The sequence below is a fragment of the Sapajus apella genome, unplaced genomic scaffold (assembly GCF_009761245.1).
Source record: "Sapajus apella isolate SASKATOON/1434 unplaced genomic scaffold, GSC_monkey_1.0 scaffold37, whole genome shotgun sequence".
NCBI lineage: Eukaryota > Metazoa > Chordata > Mammalia > Primates > Cebidae > Sapajus > Sapajus apella.
In genome coordinates this window covers 2,759,904-2,780,412 of record NW_022436977.1, presented here as the reverse complement: position 1 = coordinate 2,780,412, position 20,509 = coordinate 2,759,904, and the positions used below count along the sequence as shown (strand labels likewise).

General features: G+C 41.1%; 1 protein-coding gene across 9 annotated transcripts in view; it reads left to right on the top strand.

The window, feature by feature from the left end:
- Nucleotides 1-20,509, top strand: part of TLN2 (talin 2) — a 458,983-nt gene that overhangs the window by 323,899 nt on the left and 114,575 nt on the right. For all 9 annotated transcript variants that reach the window (XM_032297261.1, XM_032297255.1, XM_032297258.1 and 6 more), the window contains 7 exons: nucleotides 585-751; nucleotides 4,411-4,539; nucleotides 6,413-6,526; nucleotides 8,444-8,557; nucleotides 11,048-11,182; nucleotides 13,613-13,741; nucleotides 16,055-16,157. In XM_032297261.1, the coding sequence (XP_032153152.1) occupies nucleotides 585-751; nucleotides 4,411-4,539; nucleotides 6,413-6,526; nucleotides 8,444-8,557; nucleotides 11,048-11,182; nucleotides 13,613-13,741; nucleotides 16,055-16,157 (891 nt within the window). The remainder of the gene's footprint in view (nucleotides 1-584; nucleotides 752-4,410; nucleotides 4,540-6,412; nucleotides 6,527-8,443; nucleotides 8,558-11,047; nucleotides 11,183-13,612; nucleotides 13,742-16,054; nucleotides 16,158-20,509) is intronic.

Here is a 20,509-nt window from a genome sequence, read left to right as displayed (position 1 = left end):
TTTTTTTTAATTTTTGAATGGAGTTTCACTCCTGTTGACCAGGCTGGAGTGTAATGTCACCATCTCAGCTCACTGCAACCTCCTCCTCTGGGTTCAAGTGATTCTCCTTCCTCAGCCTCCTGAGTAGCTGGGATTACAGGCATGTACCACCAGGCCTGGCTAAGTTTGTATTTTTGGTAGAGGCAGGGTTTCTCCATGGTGGTCAGGCTGGTCTCAAACTCCTGACCTCAGGTGATCCACCTGCCTTAGCCTCTCAAAGTGTTGGGGCTATAGGCGCAAGCCACTGCACCTGGCCTCCCTTCCCTCTCTTTTTATAATGTGTTCCTCTTTGGCTGCTTCTGTCCTGTTTATGCCTCATAGTGAATGGGTGAACCTGGGTATGTTTGGGGAGTACCATCTTGGCAGCCACAGGGAATATTTTCCTTCTGGGTTCTAATTTGGATGCACAGTTTAGGAGTAGAGCACAGCGGTTCAGTTTCCTTTCTCCCCCTTACCAGAGGAGAGACAAGACTGTACGGCTCCTGAGGTTTTACTGACCTTTGAAAAGCAGACAAACAGACCACATCCTCTATTCCATCCTCTAGGTGAAATGGTGCGCCAGGCGCGGGTCCTGGCCCAAGCCACGTCAGACCTTGTCAATGCCATGAGATCAGATGCAGAAGCCGAAATCGACATGGAGAATTCGAAGAAGCTCCTGGCAGCAGCAAAACTCTTGGCCGACTCCACTGCTCGCATGGTGGAAGCTGCAAAGGTATTCTACTGGATTTGTTTGCGTGAAAAGTGAACACTATTAAGTGTTAAGATTTGGAGGTACCTTCCAGACGGAGGATGGTCAGCTGAGAATGCATTTTTATTTGCTTAAAACCTATATGGCTTGTAACATCTAACCCTGTTCTTGTGGCAAAGTGGGTGATGGAACATCTGAATTAAATGCTTCAAGGGAGTGGTACTGACTCAGCCATAGCAGCAAAGTACCTTCTTGAGGGAGGGCTCTTGTTCCATTTGGTCATTGCTGTGGTCCACATTGAACGTGGTGACTAACTTAAACCTAATGTTTTCAACAGCAAATTCATGTAAACCTATTCTCTTCCTTAATGCCTTAATGTTACTGTGCCCTCTACTTGACTTCTCAACTAAACTTCTATCAAGATTTTGCACAGTAGACTATTTCCTACTTCACTGTTCTTTAAATTCCAGTCACAGTTTTAAATATTATAAAAGGATGAGGAGTTAAGAGTTAGTTTTGTGCTTTTTGACAGCTATGTTATAGCATAATGCTTATAAAACCTAATGATTCTGAACCAGGAGTCTGTTACACAGCTCCCCGTGCAACATATTAAAATACACGTGCCTCAGTTTCATCCCCAGAGATTCTGATTCACAAGGTCACTGGTAGGACCAAGTGTGTATATATGTGTGGTGTGTGTGTGTGCATGCGTGCGTGTGTGTCTTTAGGTTCTGCAGGATATTCCAACGTGTACCTCTAGGTGATAACTGTTTTAAATGAATAAGGCTATATTTTTCTGGGTTTTTATTATGTAGCTAGCACACATTTCTCGTAGAATTAATAGAAAATGCAGATAAAGGTAAAAAAAGAAAATAAAAATCACCTTCAAATTCCTGCCTCCAAACTAATATTTAAATGTATTTCTATGCATATAGGATTTATTAAGTCCAGGCATGGTGGCTTATGCCTGTAATCACAGCACTTTGGGAGGCCAAAGTGGGTAGATCGCCTAAGGTCAGGCATTAGAGAGCAGCCTGCCCAACATGGTGAAACCACGGCTCTACAAAAACTTAGCCAGGCATGGTGGGACACGCCTGTAATCCCAGCTACTCAGGAGGCTGAGGCAGGAGAATCGCTTGAACCCGGAAGGTGGAGGTTGCAGTGAGCAGAGATCGAGCCACTGCACTCCAGGCTGGAGGACAAGAGCAAAACTCCTTCTCAAAAAAGAAAGATGCATTAAGTGTCTCCATATCTTATGTCATCTCCCTGGCTTCAGGGAAGTGGTAGTGTATCTCAACCTAATATGTCCATTACTTCACTTAAACTGTATTGTGACACATACCGTGCCACGTAGAGGATCTCTCCTGGCTGATCGGCCATAGTGTTACCTGAAGGAGTGAGAGTTCTTTGAGACACCTCGTGGGTAGGGGGGAAGAAGAGACACAGGAAGGGGCAGAGTCAGCTTCCTTCCTTTGTTTCCTAATCCCTGTTTCAGCCAATAAGCTCTGCTTTTAACTCCTTCTTTAAGCAGTATATATATGTTTATATTATATAGATTTATGTAAAAATTATATATTAGGGTTTTACGTAGTAGCTGAATTTTTAAAAAGGTTTTACTGGTTTACCCCACCCCTATCAGTCTACACTATAGCTATTTCAGGCAAACTCATGTTCACAAAAAATTACTTGCTAGGCTGGAAAGAACTATAGGGTAAATCTAGTCCATTCCTTATTTTACAATTGAAAAAAATTAAAACTTAAGAAGTTGAATGCTAATGCCACATAAGCAGTACTGGGCCAGGCCAGTGTGCACATTTTGTTTCTTGATGTGACTGTTTACCAGGCCAATTCACTGCATTTATCAAGTCACCAAAAACTGTTTCTTCTAAGTATTTATGTGATTTTGGGAGTTTTGGTTACTTACATTAAATGGGACAATGTTAAGGCTTTCTGTAAATTCTTTTAACTTTTAGTTAAAAGTTTTCATTTTGTCTTTGTAGCAGTATTTTAATTTGCTGAATTTTGTTGAAAGCTAAAGAACGTGGACTGGTTAGAGTTCAAAGGATTATATTTAACATGCAGAAAAAATATATTTCATGATTAGTAACTAAGATTTCAGGACCAAGATTAGTACCACATATCTGATACATATTCACCATAAAAAAAAAAAAAAAAAGACATTGCTGAGCAAGGACCCAAAGCATCCACATCGGTGTGAAGTGCAGAAATGCTGGTTTCCAGCTGCTCGAAATATATAAAATTAAGGCTGATGTGCACTTGAGACATAGATAAAGGAGCGGCTTAGAATATATCTGATGACCGGAAAAAAACAAAATGACTTTCATAAACTTGCAAAAGAATCCAAAAGTAGCCCAAACAATCCTTTTACATATGAAATGAAGAAATAAAAATTTTTAATTGCTAGAAACACAAAATCAAGATTATGAGAGTGGTTAAAGTTTGGAAGAATACAAGATTCTATTCAAGAGGTTGCCAGAATAATTTTACCACAGACATTAAACCTATTCCATCTGTATGCGTTGCTATAACTTTTATAAATAGCTCAAAGAAATAGGTTCTTATAAATTGGTAAATTTAGCAAATTGGCCACTTGGAAAATCTAGACATTCAGAAAATTGATTTTTGATAAATCAGTGTGCTGTTCTCTGTGTTCTCTCTGCCTCCAGAGCAAATGTTATTTGCCCGAAAGGGTTCATAGGAAGAAATGTGTTGATCTGTAGACATCAAGCACACGTTACAAAGCATTCGGGCCCTGGTGAGGGAAATCTTGATTGCTGCTGTTCTTGCTGTTGGGAGACGAAGACTGGATGTGCTGTGAATGTTTTTGAATTATTATAGAGTAAAATTATATCCTTTCTCTACCTTACCATTAGCCTTCCTCTGCTTCAGAATCCCACCCATCTATACCCACTTAGATTTCTAAGACATGGTCAACTAAAAGCAACAAAGTAAAAGGGCTAGGGCTGGACAAAGGAAGTGTGACTGGCTACGCACAGTGCCTGCCCCGTTTTCTGTCTGGTTGATGGCATTAAATTTCTCTCATTAATTCAGTACATTTAGGTGCCATCCCTACTTTCCTGTACTTTCCAACTCTGGCTCTCTAGGAATGTGATTTCTGGTCATGGTCTGTCTTTAACAAAATTTTCTTGGTGTCTTTTTTAATGGCATTCCTGAGCCTTTCCTCCATCCTTCCCCCTCCTCCCTCTGTCCGCACCTGAGTCTACAGTGACTCTTACCCCTTCACATTTACCTGTGCCACGGAGTATTTCAGGAGTGACATGAAGACATATGTCATTACCGCGTCATGCCAATGAAGAGAATATTCTCCCTGGGAGAGATGGGGAGAAGGGAGATTTGATCTTCCCATCTTTTAAACCATGGGTTTCTGGCCACAGGTTAATTTGTATGGACCACCAAAGCAATGTTCTCAAGTGTTTAATTATTACCTTGGATTTCTAACTGCTTAGCCATGCAATTTTGAAACATCCCCTGGTAGGTATTTTTTGTTGCATAAGCAAACATCTTCATCATAAAGATATTACTTGCAGCATTTGACTGTCCTTCCAAATGCCTTCTATTACTAAGAAAAAATAATACTGAAGGCATGAATTCAGTGATGTCCCCCACTGGACCACTTGAAATCTGTATTTTCACCTTTGCAGGGGGCTGCAGCCAACCCAGAGAATGAAGACCAGCAGCAAAGGCTGAGAGAAGCTGCAGAAGGTCTCCGGGTAGCAACCAACGCAGCTGCCCAGAATGCTATTAAGAAAAAAATCGTCAACCGACTGGAGGTCAGGAAAGAGGCCGGCTTTCTGGGATGCCCATCTTAGATTACAGTTATTTGAAGAGATAGTTGAATTAACAAGATGATGCCCATATAAAGAAAGCTAAGTCAGCCGGGTGCAGTGGCTCATGCCTATAATTGCAGCACTTTGGGAGGCTAAGATGGGCGGATCTTGAGGTCAGGAGTTTGAGACCAGCCTGACAAACATGGTGAAACCCTGTCTCTACTAAAAATAGAAAAATTAGCTGGACATGGTGGCGAACCCTTGTAATCCCAGCTATTCAGGAGGCTGAGGCAGGAGAATTACTTGAATCTGGGAGGCGGAGGTTGCAGTGAGCTGAGCTTGCACCATTGCGCTCCAGCCTGGGCAACAGAGTGAGAGTCTGTCTCAAAAAAAAAAAAAAGACAGAAAGCTAAGTCAGGGTTAAAATCATTGTTTAAAGGTTTGAGTACTATAAAAGAATTGACATAATTGGAAGAAAACTGCTTCAGTAAGCTCAAATCCTTTCTGCGTCTAATGTTCAGGAATAGAATGCTGACTCGTTTCAGGAGGAACCAGATAATTTTTTTCTAGCATTAAAGGATATACACATTCAAGAAGGGCCTTTTGCTGAAAATGCTTCTATTTTGTTGGAGGCAATGAGTTTCTCAGGGCTTCTCATAGGAAATACGGATTTCAAAGATTGGAGGTGAAGATTAGGCTTGGGTGGAGAGGTATGGAAGGGAGTAAGTGAAATATAGTTGTTATTTTTTGAAATATTTATTCTGAAAAAGAAAGTTGAAATAGTAATAGGCACAAACTATGTTTAAAAAAAGAAGTTTGGTGATCGTGGTAGCTCACACCTCTAATCCCAGCACTTTGGGAGGCTGAGGCGGGCAGATCACCTGAGGTCAGGAGTTTGAGACCAGCCTGATCAGTATGGAGAAACCCCATCTCTACTAAAAATACAAAAGAAAATTAGCTGGGCTTGGTGGTGCATGCCTGTAATCTCAGCTACTCGGGAGGCTAAGGCAGCAGAATCACTTGAACCCGGGAGGCAGAGGTTGCAGTGAGCCGAGATCGTGCATGCCATTGCACTCTAGCCTGGGCAACAAGAGTGAAACTCTGTCTCAAAGAAAAGAAAAGAAAAAGTTTATACTACAAATGCACACAGGAGACCCTTACACTAAAATTTGAGAGTTTGGAAGCTGAGACCCTGCTTGTGCATTGAGAAGTGCCTCCATATGCAGTCTGCTATATTCTGGAAGAAAAGTAGTGTTCTTGGAAAAAGGCAAGAGGGTAAACGTGATTAAGTGCCATGGTGGGAAATGCTCTACGTTTTGTAACTAAGGCTTCTGTTTGCTGTGAGAGGAGGGTCATGGGCACCAGCATTTGTGCTTGAACCATCTATGCTGCTTGTGTGAGATTACTTTTCCCAAAAACATTTAGATTTGGTGCAGCTTGTCATTGTCATTCTGATTGTGGAATTATCCCTTTTGTTTTTGAGAAAGACAAATGAACTTTAAGGCTTGAGCTTTCAAGAATGCCTGTCTTTGTCATTTGTCCCACAGGATGTCAACACAAGGAAGATAGTATGTTGTAAGATTAGGGTCATCACTGGTTTTCTTCTTCTTTTTTTTTAAGGTGGGGTTTCACCATGATGGCCAGGCTGGTCTTGAACTCCTGACCTCAGGTGATCCACCCACCTCGGCCTCCCAAAGTGCTAGGATTACAGGCATGAGCCACAGCGCCTGGCCTTATCACTGGTTTTAAAAGGCAGAGCCTGCCCTTTGGAGTTCCTGTAGAGCAACAAACCTGTGCTGACTCTGGTGGAAGTGAATGTAGAACATGCATGTGTGTTACATATGCAGACCTGGACTCACGTGTCACTCCTCTGCAGGTTGCAGCCAAGCAGGCCGCAGCGGCAGCCACGCAGACCATCGCCGCCTCCCAGAACGCGGCCGTTTCCAACAAGAACCCTGCGGCCCAGCAGCAGCTGGTCCAGAGTTGCAAGGTGAGGTTCCGGTGCACAAAGAGCCAGGTCAGCTGCAGATGACCCTGATAACAGAACGCCAAGTCCCCTGGTAATTCAGTTAAGACAGATTATCCAAGCTCCTAATCCAGTTTGCTGCAGTTCCCATGTTGCAGGTGTATACACGTCTGGTTTTTGTCCATTAAGTGGCTGGCCTGTGTTTGGAAGGAAGGTCTGGTTTTCTTCCAGCATTGTCTTCCTTTTGTCCACAATTTTCTTTTCAAGGGTCTGAACCAAAGAGGATCAATGACGAGGCTGTTTTAGGGCTCTGAAATAGGAAGGAAGTGTTGAGTTTCTAGAGTGCATTTCTTTTAGAGGCAGGACTTCGAATTCAGCCTTTGCTCCCTGGAGCTGGGTTGATTTCCTGCTTTCTCCTAATTGGACCTCAAGGATTTATTTCATCCGGTCTGGCCTCTGTGACTTTGTGCTTTGGTGCTTTCTCTTGTTCCGCTTTGTCTCTATTCTTCTGACACCTGGGCCTTGATGCTAAATTGAGGCCAGTTTACTACAAAAGGTACAGTAGACACCCCTGTTGGTTTCTCTAAGAGCCCAGGGACTTGACTCTCCCAGGGTACCTCTGAATCGTGGCAGACACCAAATCCAGTTGCAGAGCCACTACCCACATGTGGGTGGCATATCTGGCTGGCATCTTCTGGAAGTATTTGCAACTAGTCTTAGTAGCTGAGCGGGAGGCATATCCGTCTGTGCTGAGGTTATAAGAACAAACTGCACCCTCTTTCTCCTTCAGATCTCTGCCAAATGATTCACGTGTGAGGGGTGCCACTGTTCCCACTTCAGAAATGGCTGAAGTTTGCTTCCTATTGGGTCCTCAGCTCAGCTGCCAGCAGGGGTGAAAACTTGTTATCTTTCTTCTCAGGGAGCATGTGCTGCTCACATGCAGGGTCATGCCACTGGATGAGTGAGGCCTCTTGCCCCTCTTCTGCAAAGAGATTGAAGATACTAGGTCTCGAGTGTCACTGCCAGGAAATGAAAGGATTGAAATGGAGAGAGGGAAGTGGAGCAAATGCCTAGAACCAGCAAAACAAGCAGTCCTAAAGGGGGCCTGGGAAAAATTCCATGGAAATGTTTTTTTTAACCTGTGCTGGAGCAGCCCTGGAAAAAATATGTGTCACCAGGCCAGTATGCGCTGGATGCCTTTATCCACAATGATGCCATGGTGCTGTGACATCTGAGAACCTCATTTACCTCATTCTCTGGTTAGTGAGGTTCTCAGAGGTGTGAGCACAGAAAGGAAATGTGGACAGAACATAGAGAAATAAAGGCTCATCTGCCATGGCACCGTAGGAGCCTGTTACATAAAGCAGCCCTGCCTCACAGAGTGTAGCACCTCTCTCCTTTCCCCTGGCTTTGGGCTCTCCAGTTTGAGAAATGAGAAGTGTTACTTAGAACAGAGAAAGACGGGCCATCACAACAGAAAGCCTGGTGCACAGAATGCATGCCTGCGAAGTAAGAAGCCAAAGCACTTACATGCTTTGGTAGACAAGTATTTCCCTCGCCTTCTGAACATGGGGCCACATGACTGGTTTACCACCTGGGAATCATGTAGATCCTTTGAGTCTAGCTTTGCAACATGGGTGAGCCAGATGGTATGAGTTGCAACTAGGGAAATTCTTTTAGGTCTCATCATAGACAGTCATCTTCTAAGGAATGTATTGCGACCTCCGGGACCACAGAGTAGAGTATGTGTAGAGAAGATGCCCACAAAATCGGATTCAATGTTCGTAAGGACCCAGCTACTTACTGCACAGTGTCATTCCAAGGCTGGTGTCCCCTGGGAGTGGATGGGACATCCAGAAACTGCACTTGGGTCATGTTCTAGCTGCTTTGGATGATCCCACCATTCTAGCCATGCTGCTTTTATTTCCTTGCCTTCTGTAGGCAGTGGCGGATCACATCCCTCAGCTGGTCCAGGGAGTGCGGGGGAGCCAAGCTCAAGTCGAAGACCTGAGTGCCCAGCTGGCTCTCATCATCTCCAGCCAGAACTTCCTCCAGGTAACACGGCCGTGGTCACCTTGGGCTCACGCAGAGCCACTGTCTGGGCAGGGGCTGCCCTTTAGGGAGAGGAGTTGATTAAAACCCCTGCATCAGCTAAGTCTTTGCAGTAGGCAGGCCTTGAAGGTCTCTTCTTCGCCTTTCCAGTTTCAGGAGAGATGGATTCAGCTTGGCAAAGCAGATTGCTGATATGCAGGGAAATTGCCCTGGGGAGATGGCATATAATCCATTTTCCTAGGATTATCAGGTTTATTTCTCTTCAAAGAGAAGAAAACATGTAAAAAGTTGCAAGTTGTGATGAACAGCCTAGAACTAGGCATTGCTTTAAGTTTTCGTTTCCAGAGAGTTTAATGCCATTATTCATGGACTGGGGAAAGGTTGTTCAATGCATCTTCTAGTAAGATATGATCGTTCTTTGTGGCAGTTGTACAGTTAGTATTGTCAGTCCCTGTGGGGTAAAGGGTAGATTCATTTTAAGGAAAATCAAATAAAAATATTAAGCTGTGGGAAAAGTCCCCTTTACATGCATCTTATATTTAAATCTCTCTACTTTATCAGCACTTTTTCTCGACTTATATGTCATAAGCAGTTGATATGATGAGGTGGATCAATTCCCCATCCCTTTCTAGTTCAACTGATAGTTGTGGGACCCAGCAATACATCTATTGGGCTTATTTTTCAAGTTTTGTAACTCTTAACATGCAGAAGTAAAACATGAAAGATTTGATGCATCACCTCATATTTTAACTACATACATATACAACACAGGTACGTATGTGTGTATGTGTGTGTGTGTATATATATACGTGTATTCTTTTAAATTGGTATTGATTGTATATAGATCCCTTGTGTTTTTCATCTAATATATTAAGAGTGTTAATGATTTTGCATAATCATTTGTTATATGACTATACTCTTCATTTGACTTTTCTCTCATCATGGACATACAGCTTTTTAATTTTTTGCCATCATGAATAACTTGTGATGTTATAAAAATATTTATGTGCCCATGTCTTTGTTCTCTTCTTGAATTCCTAGTGATAGGTTTGCAAACCGCTTATTTTTATCTTTGAGACATTGCGAATCATGACTTGGACAAGGCATTTCTTTCTTCATTTGGGAGGGGAGAGGACCTGGAGCCAGTCGTGGGTACTGTCTCCACCCTGGCAAGATTGTAGGGCTTTAAGATAGAGCTGTGTAGATGTGTTCCTGGTTCTACTCTGTCCCTGCCCTTGTTTTCCCTTTTTCTTTTGTTTTGTTTTTTAAACTTTGCTATTATAGACACTCAGATCTCTACAAGGGAAGGTTGAAAATAAGTAGAAATTGAATTGATGGATCAAAAAGTTTGCACATTTTAAACTTCATCCATGTTATAAAATTGCTCTTCCAGGGCTTTGAACAAGTCTAAATTTACAACTTAGCAGTGTATGGAGCATGCTTTTCAGTATATCTTTTATGAGACTGGGAATTAAGCATCTAAGAAAACATGTATGTTTCTGCCAGTTTGCTCTGTAAAACTATTTTTGTTTGATTTTGCATTTCTCCAATACTCACAATGTTAAACATTTTTCATATGTTTCAGTTATTTTTTATTATGCAAAATTATCTGTTTATGGTTTTTATATATTCATCGTAGCTCTTATAAATATTCAGTAACTCTTTAAATATTAAATATATTAATTTTCGTCCTTAATATTTATCATCTGGCATTTGTTCTAAGTGCAGTTTCATAACATATATATTAAAAGTCCTAAAAGTATGTATACTCTTTGATCCAGAAATTCTACTTTTAAAAATTTATACAGAGAAAGTTATAAATGTATGCAGATTTAGCTACAAAGCTGTTTATCATAGCATTGTTTATTACATTGGAAAAAATGGAAATATGCCCAACAATGGAGAATTGAGAAATGGCAACAGAGTCATATAGTGGAATATTATATACTTATTTAAAAGGCAGGAAATGTGAGACCATGAGATTTTGAAATAGAGTAAATAGTATGATCTTATTTTTCAAAATATATGTACATACACCTAGATATCCATGCACTGGTAAAATTATTCTGCTTTGTGAGATGTGAGGTCATTTTAGCTGTTTTATTTGTCTGTCTTCATTTTCCTAAGCAGTCTTTTGGGTGTATGGGAGACTCAGAATAAAGAGCTGTTCTGAGAAATAAAAAGAAACCTATTTAATAAGAAACTCTCTTTGAAGAATGTTTTAAATGAGAATTTCAAGCCACTATTCTAATTTCACCTCCTCTACCCTCCAAGACACCTCCATTACTTCTTTTTTTAAACATTCCTAAGATGTATTGCCCTAGAGTATCTGACTTGAGGTGGCAGTTTGTGAGTAGGGGATACGTTGTTTAATACTCCCTTTTTTTAGGGCACAATCAGTTCTGACTGCTGTGGAGTCATTGCTGCTTGGGTCTCTCCTCTCTGTCTCTTGCTGCCCGGAAGCCATCTTACTTTCTTTTCACCTCTCTACAGCCTGGAAGCAAGATGGTGTCCTCTGCCAAAGCCGCAGTGCCCACTGTGAGTGACCAGGCTGCAGCCATGCAGCTGAGCCAGTGTGCCAAGAACCTGGCCACCAGCTTGGCAGAGCTGCGTACCGCCTCGCAGAAGGCAAGTAGACCGTGTCACAGGAGTTAGCTTGTCAGGAAGGGAGCTGGGGTGGCATGGGTACCATCCAGGACCTGAACACTGCTGAACCTATCTTGGCAGAGTTATCCATTCCACTTGCATGACTATTAAAGATGCCCCTGTGGGTTGGCTTTTATTGCATTAAGCCACCATCTCCCACACTTAGTATTCACTTGTTGGTTTCAGATGCCTTTCGCTGAACTATTTTGAGTTGAGTTGCATACTTCCTCTTCCTCCTCCTCGTCCCATATCCTGGGACAAGCAGTGGTCCATTTTTCACAGTCTTAGGGGATAATGGTAGTCATCAGTGTCTTGGTGCCAGCTAAATTGTGGGCCAAAATAAGTGTTCATATATTCCAGGTATCATCTTCTGAACTTAGTAACAAATTATATAGGCAGAAAATCAACTTTGAAGGGTCATCTTTATTATTTAATGTTTCACATCTTGCATGGGAGCATTCACCTTAACAAGATTTTCAAGAGAACAGAATTGAAGACTAAATGAATTTCTGTCTCTGGAGTGTATTAATTACCAAAGGGCCTCATTTGCTACTCTGTTTGATGTGGCATTAGCATGAAGTTCTAGCATGAATTCACTCTTCTTCACTGTAGCAATCCCTTTATAGAAACAAGCAGCCTCGTAAATTGGTAAGAGAAAGTAGAAGCTGACTTGAATGTTTAATATGAGGAGCATATTACACAGCCAAATGAAAATATCCACAGCTTTAGACCATACCCAATAAAAAAGTATTTAGACATGTGTTTCTCAAATAGAGGTCCTCACCTGGGGATGCTTATTAGAATGCACATCCCTGGGCATTGCCTCTGAGAAAGCAGATTAGAATTTCTCATCGTAGAGCCTGAACATCTGCATTTTCACAAGCTTGTTCGCTGAATCAGACACATATACCAACGTCGAACCACTGCTCCAGAAGAGTGATCCTCAAAGTGGGACTCAAGCAAGACTGTCTACTGGGTACAGGAAGACACTTTTTTTTGTTTTTTCTTGAGACAGGTTCTTGCCCTGTTGTCCAGACTAGAGTGCAGTGGTTCAGTCATTGCTCACTGGAACCTGTCCATCTGCTGGACTTAAGCAATCTCCCACCTCAGCCACTTGAGTAGCTGGACAACTGGCATGTGCCACCACGTCCAATTAATTTTGTTTTGTTTTGTTTTAGATACGAGATTTCATCATACTTTTTGTTTTAGAGACGAGGTTTCACCATGTTGCCTAGGCTGGTCTTGAACTGCTGAGCTCAAGTGATTCTCCCAAAGTGCTAGGATTATAGGGGTGAGCCACCATATAAGGATTAAGCATTAAGAGTGCAGGCTGTAATCCCAACACTTTGGGAGGCTGAGGTAGGTAGACTGCTTGATTCCAGGAGTTCCAGACAAGTCTGACCATCATGGTGAAACATTGTCTGTACTAAAAATACAAAATTAGCCAGGTGTGGTGGTGCACGCCTATAGTTCCAGCTACTCAGGAGGGTGAAGCATGAGAATCACTTGAACCCAGGAGGCAGATGTTGCAGTGTGCCAAGACCATCCCGCTGCACTCCAGCCTGGGTGACAGGGCGAGACTCTGTCTCTTTTAAAAAAAAAAAAGGTGCAGACTCTGGAATGAGACTGTCATTGACTAATTTTGTGACCTAGACAAGTTAGTTAACCTCTCTGTGCCCCAGTTCCCTTCTTAATACTGACGCATACAAATCAATTAGTATTTATTTCTGCTGTTGTTACTATTATCTAAAAATGGAAAGAAATGAAAGTGTTCCAGTATTTAGTATACTGATCAATAATTACACATGTATATAATTATTTATGCAAGTGTATATTGAGGGCATAGAATCAAAGAATTTGGAGATCAGTGTTCTAAATAACCAAGAGATGAAGTAGTATTCATAAGTTACTAAGGAAAAAATTTTTTATAATCTTCAGTACAGAAGCGTAATGATTTATAATCCAGAAATTTGTAAAGAGAATCAGTAAAGTTGATATAGCCTTGACCCCAGAGTCCTGGGTAGGTTCATTTGTTCATTCACTCATTCACTACATGTTTCCCGCCTCTGTGTACACACATGGCTGTGCTAGGTGCCCTAAAAACAACCCAGCCACAGTGAATAAATGATCCACTGAGTCTAAGAGGCAAGTGCATTTCAGATAAGGATCACTTCCTGAAGACTTACTATATCCAGTTATGAAACATCCATAATTGATGGTTTAGGGAAGTTAAGAGTAAGGTTCTGACTGAGGGTGATTTCGTTCTCTCCGGAAAAATTCTTGCTTTCCTTGCCCCTCTTGCTGGATTTGGAGAATCACTGAGCATATCCAGAAAGACATTTTATAAGTTGCAAAAAGTGTTGGGGACTTTTCTCAAGCAGACTGTACGCATATTCCCAACTCTGTTGACAGGCCCATGAAGCCTGTGGTCCAATGGAAATCGATTCAGCTTTGAACACTGTGCAAACACTTAAGAATGAACTGCAGGATGCCAAGATGGCAGCCGTGGAGAGCCAGCTGAAGCCACTTCCAGGGGAAACGGTGAGCTATTAGAGCTAGCTGGGGTGCGGGCCTACCTTTTGTTATGATGTTGTTAAATTATTTGTGGTTAAGATGTTTGCTAAATGTTGAGGCCTGTTGAGACATTTCTAATCCTGTGGCCTTCCTCTGAAAAGAATGCCCAGGGTAAGTGGAGGAACTAGGTTTGGACTTAGGAGTGTTGGCGTCTGGACTCAGGTGCATCATCAAGTAGCGGTGCACACATCCTGTATCTCCTCTACATCTCAAGTATTCTATCTGTGAAGTGGGTAGCAGTGAGGCTATCATGATAAACATAGAAAATATTATCAACAGTCATTTAAAAAAAAATTTACTTAATGCAAAGCACTGGGATGGACAACGGCAAAGCACATCTCTATGGGAAAGCCATATTGCAAATGGAATAATGGCACTAAAAATCTACTGTGTTCATGTTACCACACCTCCCGATGCTTATGTCAGAGTTTTGTTGGCTGAAATTTTACTAGTCCCTCTCGTTTGCATGCTCCTTCCCACATTGACTGAACATTGCTAGTAAACTATCACCATATATTAAGCACCTGTGAAGCACTGTACACACACAGTCTACTTTATTCTGGTAGTAACCTTCATGAGCAGGTTTTTGGTTTGTTTGTTCTTTGTTTTGTTTTGTTTGTTTTGAGATGGAGTTTCGTTCTTGTTGCTCAGGCTGGAGTGCAATGGCGCAATCTCTGCCTCCCAGGTTCAAGCCATTCTCCTGCCTCAGCCTTCTGAGTAGCCGGGATTAGAGGCATGCGCTACCACACCTGGCTAACTTTGTATTTTTAGTAGAGATGGGGTATCTCCATGTTAGTCAAGTTGGTCTCAAACTTTCAACCTCAGGTGATGCACCCGACTTGGCCTCCCAGAGTGCTGGGATTACAGGCATGAGCCACCAAGCCCTGGCTATAAGCAAGTTTTATTAACCCTGTTTACAGGTGAGAAAACAGAGGCAGAGTTTGTCACTGTTCTGTCCAGTGTTATCTGCCAGTTAGGAGCAGAACCAAGGTTTAAATTCAGATTTGCAGGACTCTAAAACCTGTGCTTTTGAGAGCTTCTGGCTCTTGGAATGAACTAAAGACTTTTAGAATGTACAGGGGACTTCATGAGCATATAATGTACCATAGAAAAATGCTTGGTACCTAGGAAGCACTCAGAAAATAGGTGTTGAATTACAGGTTCCCCTAATTGTGAAAAGGAAGAAACTCAGGCTCAGAGAGGTTAAGTCACTTAACTAAGGTCACCCAGTTAGTGACAGAGTTGGGATTGCCTCCTGGGCCAACAGCTTTGCAAAGTGGTCCAAAGTCTCTTTGCAAAGTCCTATGCCCCAGGGAGTGCAAGAGAGGCTGGCATGACATGTAATTCCACCTTTACATAGAACATAGTCAGTTAGAATGCAGCAAAACACCATAACATTTTAAAGAAATTGCTCTAAAAAACTCTGTGTTGTGTCCTAACATATTGTTTACTATAATGAACCAGGCTATATTTTTATTGGAAAGCACTGCCTGTCTTGGAAAACATCTTATGAGGTTTAGAATGCATTTGTCCTCTGATGCCTTTTTGCACTCCTGCAGTATACCTAGAAATTCTCTCCCAAAATGGTGTCCTCATCTAATAATCAAATAATTATCCATGCCCTAGGCCTTTACTGACTTCGTTCCCTGCATTTTTTATTCACTTTACAAAGCAAAATAACATGCTCTTCATGGGAAGCAAGCACTGTGCCCATTTTCATAATCTCATTTGCCACTCCAACCCTCTATTACTATTGCATTTCCTTTCCGTTGGAACTCCTCAAAGTATAATGATCAAATTGAACAATGTTAATGGTCCCACATGCCAGGAAGGTGGTGCAGCTGGATGTCTGCCCACTTCCTGCCCAGCCATAATTAATTCTCGCTAAGGATTTGCTGCAGACTTTCTAAATTAGCTTCTAAAGGCATAATACTAATAGCTAACATTTGTTGAGAGCCTATGTTAATTCCCTGAAAACCTTGTGAGCCTAAGCATTATGATCTCCTCAGAAAACTGAGGCTTGAAGAGGTTCAGTAATTTACTCAGCCTCATGCTAGCAACTGGGAGGGGAGGGAGCAGGGGGCAGGAATTTGCACCCCGATTTGTTTGTTCCAAAGCTCAGGCTCCCTTCTCCTGTATCACCCTGCTGCAGCTTAGTGCCATTACTAGGAAAGAGCTAGGGCTCAAAGTTTGATCTGCATGACTTTTCTAAATTATGCTAAGACCTCAGCGGATGTTCCTTTTCTTCTAAGTTATTTTCCTCCTCGAATATTCTCGTAGCTGGAAAAATGTGCTCAGGACCTGGGAAGCACATCCAAGGCAGTGGGCTCCTCCATGGCGCAGCTGCTGACCTGTGCTGCACAAGGCAACGAACACTACACAGGTGAGACCCATGCCCTTTATGCTGCAGTGAGGCCAGGTGCAGCCCACTGGGCAGGGGATGGGGGAGAAGGGAATTCATTCCTTTGACGATACGCCTGACTTTTTTCCTCCAGCAGTTCACCATACATTTTTCAAGCACCATGTGCTTGTTGCTGGGTTTGATACTAAGCACACAAAGACTAATAAAATATGATTCTCCCAAACCATTTATGGATTGCCGCCATTAGACTATAAAGAAATAGTAATTATAGACTTCCAGGTCTACCTGTGAATCCAGAAATCCTACTAAAGCAAAGGCATAAGAAAGGTTGAAGAGAAGAAGAAATGACAACAAATAGATGTCAGTGGAATATGTGAAAACAGAAGACAGATGCATAGTAACAGGTAGAGGTGAGTAAACAGAAACCTGAGGGGTAGAGGAGCCACCAGGAAGCAAGCGATTTGTGTTGCAGAACCCTGGGGGTGAGGCAGTCTTGAGTATTGGTGATGCCAGGTGCCCCTGAAGGTAGGAGACTCCTTAAATAGGAGCCTCTATAAGGAACAGATTGCAAAATCATCAGCTCTAAGAATAGCAGAAAAGGTACACAATAAGGAAATGTTATTGCGGTCGGAAGTGTATACATATCTCTCTTTTAAAACCAAGAGGTTTCAGTATAAGCACATTTCTTTAAAATATATATGGAAGGAAAGCTTAAGGAACTGAGTGGCTCTAGGAGTGGGGATGAAGAGGGAAGTGTTAGGGATCATTGCCTTTGTTACACTGTAACACTGCTTGACTTTCTCTTGAAATATACATTATTATCGAAGTATAATATACGCACAGAAGACAGCATAAATCCTAAGTGGATACCTTCATAAATTCTCACCAATTGAAAGCACCCAAGAAGCCAGTACCAGGATGGAGGAATCAAACATCTTCAGCCTCCTGGATGCTCCCTGTGCCCCCTCCCAGTCACTGTATCCCCTTTCTCCTTCCCCAGAGGTAAACACTCATGGCTTCTACAGTGTAGATTAATTTTGCCTGTTTTTGAGCTGTAAGTAGTTGGAATAATACAATATGAGCCCCCCATGTCTAGCTGCTTTTCCTCAGTACTACATTTGTGAGAACATCTGTGGTACATAGAGTGGTTCTTTCATTTCCATTCTCTATGGTATTATATTACTTGAATATAGCTGTTCTTTATACTCTTGATGGTCATTTGGGTTGTTTCCAAAAGACACCGCTAGGAACAAGTCCAGTCCCTGTTGTTTGGTGAGCATAGTAAGCATTTTCTTGCTGTGTACCTAGAAGTGGGTTTCCTAGGTCAGTGGCTCCTCATGTGTTCAGTACATTTCTTTCAGCAGTGTATGGAAGGAAGCTCCAGTTGTTCTGTATCCTTGCCACCACTTTGTATTGTTGGTTTTTTAATTTTAGCCTTTTGGTTTGTGAGTCGTAGCACATTATGATTTTAATTTGCATTTCCCTGATGAGCAGTGCCATTGAGGACCTTTTCATAGGTTTATTGGCCATTTTGTGAAGTGTGTTTGTGTCTTTTGCCCATTTGAAAATTGGGTTATTGTCTTTTCCTCGCTTGTAGGAGTTCTTTGTTACCTATATGTATTTCTTGCATCTTGTGACTTGCTTTTTTAGTTTCTTAAAGTGCCTTTTGATACCCAAAGGTTTTATTTTAGTATATTCCAATTTATCCTTTTGTTTTCTTTATGGTTAGTACTTTTTGTATCCTATTTTAACACTTTTACCTAATATTATGCAGATGTTCTCCTCTGCCATATCCTAGAGCTTCACTGTTTGATTTTCATGTTTAGAACTTTGATCTTTCTGGAATTAGTTTTGTTTATGTGCAGTAGGGTTCACTTAATTGTTTTTCCACACGGTTATCCATTTGACCCAGCACCACTGATTGAAAAGCCTACTTTTTCCCAATGATCTTTAGTGCCACTTTGTTGTAACATAAGTAAACATACATGTTTGGGTCAGTTTATGCCTGTTCTTATATTAGTACTACACTTCTGTAATTACTATATTGCAGTTTTATACTAAAGTATTATACTAAAGTATTTATACTAAGTATTAACGTTTGGTAATGCACATCCTCCAACTTTGTTGGTTTTCCTCAAGTTAGTGTTGACTATTCTTGGCCTTTTTGATTTCCCCATAAATTCTAGACTCAGCTTGTACATTTCTACAACATAAAAAAATACATACTGTTTTTTTAAACCAGTATTTTTAAACTACTATTGGGATAAATAGAATCAGTTTAGGGAGAACTGACATCTTTATATCATTGACTCTTCTGTCAATATCCATTTATTTAGGTCTTCTTTTCTCTCGGTCCAGTTATATGGTTTTCTGCATAGAAGCCTCTGTTGTGGTTAATATGTACGTGACATTTTTTTTTATTCTTTTACTTTCAGTTTTTCTTCACATTTATAGTTAATGGGTTGGGTATCCTCCAAGTTTGTCATTGTTCTTTGAGGAGGGCGGAGATTGGTTGGTGGTGTGACAATCTTTTTCTTTCAGTTGGAATGTTTTGTCTGTTTATAGATAGTGTAATTACTGACATGTTGGCGTTTGAGTCTGTTGTCTTACTATTTGTTTTCTCTGTGCCTACCTGTAGTAAGTGCCTTTTTTTTCCCTCTTTGCTTTCCTCCTTTCAGATTCATATGCATTTTCTAAATTCTGTTTTCTTCCCCTTGATTAGCTTGTTAGTTGTACATTAGTTTACTATTCTTTTATGATTTCTTTAATACAAGTTACTCTGTTTACCTCTTTCTGTATAGTGCAAGAATCTTGGGACATGTTAACTTCATTTACCTTTCTTTCAATTATTTTATTGTTGTATGTTTTAATTCTAGGTATATTTTCATCTCCACGATACAATCTCAGTATTGTTCCAGATAGTCCTTATTCATTTAGATTTCCCACATAGTTGCCCTTTCCATCACCCTTCATTCCTTCTGCATCTCGAGGAGTTTTCATTAGAGATCATTGCTTTTCTACCTGAAGAACTCCTTTCATTATTTTTCTTAGTATTAATCTACTGGTGACCAGTTCTCTCCATTTTGCTTTGTCTAAAGATGCTTTTGTTTAGCTTTTATTTTGGGTGGATAATATCACTTATTATAAAATTTTAGGTTGACAGTTGTTTTCTTCTAGCACTTTGGAGAGGCTATTCCATTGTCTCTGGCTTCCTTTATTTCTGTTGTGAAGTTAGCTATAAAGATAATGTGGTTTTATTTTTCCCCTTTCTCTGCTTTTTGAGTTTTTTTAGTCTTTGGTTTTCCAGCAGTGTGCCTGAAAGAGTTTTCCTATGTATTTGTCCTCCTTTGGGTTGTAAGTACTCCTTGAAAATGGGATTTTTTTTGTCCTTTGCCAGTTTTCAAACCCCTCCCCTTTGTTTCTTCAAATATTGCTTCTGTCCCATTTTCTTTCTCTTATGTTAGATCATTCCACTGTGCCTTCTACATCTCCTGTACTCCTTTCTTTTTCATCATTTTTCTTTCCATACTTTATTCTCAATATTTGCTTTTGATCTATCTTCCCATTCACTTTTCCTCTCTTTAGCAGTATCTATTCTGCTTTCAGCCCCTTCAATTGAGATTTTAATTCTAAGTATCATATTTCTCAGTTTTAGAATAGCCATTTATTTACTTATAGTTTGTGCCTCTGCCAAAATTCTGTATATTGTCATCTAATTTCTTCAACATATTTATCGTAGTTTATTTAAAGTTGAAGTCTAGTATCCTAGTATCTAGATCACCTGTAGCCTGTTTCTATTGTCAGGGTTGTTTTTGGTTTTGTTTTTGTTTTTCCCCTGTCAGTTTATCAGCCATTGGTCTGTCTCCTTGTGTTTTCATTTTCTTTTTCTTTCAAACTGAACATTGCTATTTTAAATTGTAGAGATCATTTGAGGCCCTGAAATATGTTTTTCTCCCTACATAGGATTACTCTTTGCTCCTGGCAGGTAGTTAAGATAAGGACAGAACACAATAAAAACGCAGGAACTGAGCTGATTGGAAATTTTGAGTTCTGTTTCCAGTTTACCTTTGAGGGTGTCGCCCTTGTGTATCCCATCTGAAAGGGCTTCTGTTTATCAGGGCTGTTCTGTTTCTTGGGCTCAGAACTATGCTTTTTCTCTTCCTAACCCCATGAGATTTCAGGAAATTTTACTCAGCTTCTCAGCTTCTTGGCAACAGGTTACAAATTAGGAAATGCCTTTAAAGAATAAGCAGCCCTGAACATTGGACTCACCTCTCTGTACTTTGCTTCTTTTCAAGATCTTGGCCCTCTTCACCTTGGTGCCTTGGTCTTTCTCCCAGAATGGACACCTGGTGAGGGCTTTGAGGATTGGG